General features: G+C 49.4%; 1 protein-coding gene across 1 annotated transcript; it reads right to left on the reverse strand.

Annotated features, from left to right (window-relative positions):
* Positions 1–446: 446 nt before the first annotated feature.
* Positions 447–2,504, reverse strand: LOC119108895 (diuretic hormone class 2-like). Its single transcript, XM_037232436.1, has 3 exons — positions 2,392–2,504; positions 1,238–1,345; positions 447–573 (listed from the first exon to the last, which is right to left on the reverse strand). The coding sequence occupies exons 1-3, from the start codon at positions 2,502–2,504 to the stop codon at positions 447–449; spliced, it is 348 nt and encodes a 115-aa protein (XP_037088331.1).
* Between the last annotated feature and the right edge of the window lie 1,161 nt (positions 2,505–3,665).

Genomic DNA, 3,665 nt, shown 5'->3' on the forward strand with positions numbered 1-3,665 from the left:
GTGAGGCGCAGCAAAGTGAATGGTACACATCACACAATCCTGATCAACAACTCTCAGTATATGGTTCCGACATGGTGAAAACGATAGGGCCGTCCCGTGCGCGAGTAAACAATCAGCAAACTTTTGGCTGGCGGAGAAGTGACTGACCAGCAGCCATGCGGATCAGCGGGAGCAGCTGATCCTGCGGGTTCAACTGAGGCTCAGGCGGTTCCACCACTGATCACACCATCTCCAGCCTCTTCAGCAAGCTCCCAGGCATGTTCCTGGTTGGCTCATAGACCCGAGGCGGTCCATCCCGTCGGAGTCAGCTGATCACACATGACCACCGGATCCAGTCCGCCGAGGCTGACTGGGAGACGCTCCAGCTGGTGCCGTCAGCTCCATACGGAACCGCCGGGGCAGAGGGGGGCACGTCAGATGGAGGTCAGAGTTTACAGATGGAGCGTCTACTCGACGGAGCGTCGCCGGCGGCCGGGTCCGCCCGGGAAGGCCGCCGCCGCCAGGCCCATCTTGAGCTTGGCCGCTTGCGTGGCCGAGAAGCCACGGCCCAGGCCGAAGTCCAGCCCGCGCTTGCTGAGGAGAAAAACGCCAGTCAGAAGTTGAAAGCTGCGCTCTTGCTGCGCTATAGACAGGGTACGCGTTGGACATTCAGCACATTTTAAAATTATGCGCGTGATTTGATTTCTCTGGATTGGGCCGTAAGAACTGAATTTCGTAACTTTTAACGTATAAGTTTTCCACTCAAGCAACGCATGTAGTTTACGTGTGAGCTTCCCAATGAGATAGGACACGTGACGATAGCTTAAAACATGTGTGCTTTTCGAGTTATGGTATGCTACTTAAATTGTTGCCCATTTAAGGTATAGATCAAAACCCAATAGTAATCAAAAGAATGTCTCGTGTGAAACATCGGTCGCCGACAACGCCATTCATCACCCTCAAATAAAGCAGGGATAAGCAACTCACATAAAAAGCAATTGGTTAAGCGCATTCGATCCTAACCATTTCGCCTCGTAGGTCCGTAAAACCGAGGTAAAATGCAATTGCTCTCTACTGCGATGTCCTCTCTTCGCCTGGCCACGATGCTCGAATAGGCAGGCGGCAGGCAGCGACATCTATTGAAGCCTTGGCGACCTACCCGGCGTATACGGACCGCGCCGCAGCAGGTGTGGCCGGCACATTGTTGTACAGGTGGAAAAACGGCACGTGTTTTCGGAAATATCTATCTAGTTCGTACTGGGCGAGGTTAGTCTCTTCTGCATCGTCGAGCGTGCGTAGCCGGCTGACCAGCTCGCTGACGTAGGGGTCGCTCTGGACGTTCTGCACATCGTCCGCCCATGAATTCCTGCACAGTGGAGATTAGCGTCAATCGGGCACTCAATGCGATCAACCGCATTACGGAAATGATTCGGAGCCGGATATAGATCAGTGTGCATCAAAACGTTATGCATCTAGGATGGCATTATGGGAAAAATTACGTACAAGATGTGCGGCGAGTAAACTGAAACATGCCTCCCCCTTACATGCCTACTCACTGCGCCACACATACTGATACGGTACCACCGAATGGTGCTAGATGATGAGGCATGAATCGCCGAAACAAGAGAAGATTTCACTATGCCGGATACATGTTTGGTTGGCATTTAATTCAACATTGTGGAAATCTACGAAAACTTGTCTTCCTGACATAGGACCTCCGTCGCGCTGTTCCATATCCCAATAAGGGTGCATAATTTTTTTAGGGAAGGTCAGTAATAGCTAGCCATCATTATTTAAGTTTTCTGCCCCTAACCATCTAAGGTCCTATACAACGTTCGAGGTTAGGGGTGGGAGACATGGAACCCCATCCCTTCTTGGCTGCGCATACATTATTTTGCATGGTGCCCGTGGTGTACCCTAGCCCAGTGAAAGAGGTTCATGCATTTTTTAATCACAATGAAGTTACATTTCTATTTGTAACACAGCCGGTCATATGCAAAGAATCTGCAAGATTTCCTATGTCGTACTAGTGTCGTACCAGCCAGTACCTCATCAGCAGTTGCTAAAGGTAGGCAATCATGAGACAAGCCATGCTAGAGTCGTAGGCCAGACAACAGCCACTTGTCGTTTTCAGACAGCAGCAACACAGCATTGTAGTTATGACCTAATGCGCTATTGATAGTAAATAAACACAGCTGTTTACACTATCGACAAAGATATATTAAATCAAGATATTGTTGGACTTCACTACACCCAGTTGCAAAGCATGACAAACCATGAACAAGTGCATTAAACTGAGTCCCGTGGGGATCATACAGTTGCCAGGACAGCTGTCTGCCTTCGAAAGCAAAACCTGAAGCCCAAACTTTTCCAGCTGCTCCTCCTTCCTCACACACACACGGAGTTACCGACCTCTCGGCGTCCTCCCTGTGCATGCTGGCGTTGCTGAAGGACCAGCAGAAGACGAAACAGACGATGACAGCTAGCCAGACGCTGGCGCTGACAGCGGATACGTGACGAGTCATGAGCCTGAAACGAGAACAGGTCTGGGTCAGACAAGGGTCAGATGGCAAGGTCAAGTTAAGGTCAGGCCAGTTTCAGGTCAAGCCAAGGTCAGACTCAAGTCGGACCAGTGATATTGTGGGATAATGGTCAGATTGCAAACATCTCATGTTGGACAGCCTTAGTTTACGTGCAGTGCGCTGCGTTCGAAGCATATAGCGGAATAATGTTCCATAATTATGTTGTGGCTGTTGAAAAATGTATTTTTCAATAGTAAGAATCAGGTTTACGGCAACCACCTGAAGGGTAGATTGTCCTGTCATTGCATGAGGGTTAGCAAGGCCGCAGCCAATACCGTCCACCGGTGAAATCTACGCCGAAGCTGCACCAGCACCCCGCTGGTGGAAGCCGAGCTGGTAGACTGTACCTCAGTACACCATCCCGCCTCCCTCCCACCTCTGTGTGGGTCTGGTTAAGACCATCTGGTCACGCAGCAGTGGCTCGGGGCAAGATGACGGTGACCGTGGTGTGTTTACTGTTCGCAGGACAGGGCCTCGAGCATTCGATCCCAAACCATGAAAGCTTGACTACCAACCAGACCAAACCGAAAGGTCTCGGCCGCTTCCATGGTTATTAATGTGTGCGTGATAATTCCGGGGCGAACATTACCAGAAAGCTCTATGCCAAACATGGATTTTAGCTGTAAAGAAAGCTTCCAAAGGCTCCGAACCTCAGTTCTGTGGAAGTAAAATGAAACCTTGATCTGATGCATGGCGTTCCATTTAAAGACTCGTGCGGCTGAGAATATCAATGATGAATTTAAACCACGATCCAAATTCCTTGCAAAACGCAGTATATCCTATTAAGCCATTTGACAAAGATGTTTGTAGCAGCACAGCTTATTCTCAATGAAATTTTTCCAGGCGTGATTTAACTACAGCTCACCACAACACATAAATCGTCAATTGCAGAACAGTGGCAGCGTTAGTCAGCTCATAGCATGAGCAAAAATACGTAGCATAGCGTAGCATAGCATAGCATAGAATGAGTACAGTACAAGGAAAGCCCTTTTAGGCCACTGTGTGTAAGGACCATGACTTACTGAGTCAACTGGGAGTGACAATGGCAGCTTGGTTGGAAGCTGTGCTAATGTCGGCTTGGCTGCTATGGAGCTGCTCATTATG

The sequence above is a fragment of the Pollicipes pollicipes genome, unplaced genomic scaffold (genome assembly GCF_011947565.3).
Source record: "Pollicipes pollicipes isolate AB1234 unplaced genomic scaffold, Ppol_2.1 Scaffold_6950;HRSCAF=8241_pilon_pilon_pilon, whole genome shotgun sequence".
Classification (NCBI taxonomy): domain Eukaryota; kingdom Metazoa; phylum Arthropoda; class Thecostraca; order Pollicipedomorpha; family Pollicipedidae; genus Pollicipes; species Pollicipes pollicipes.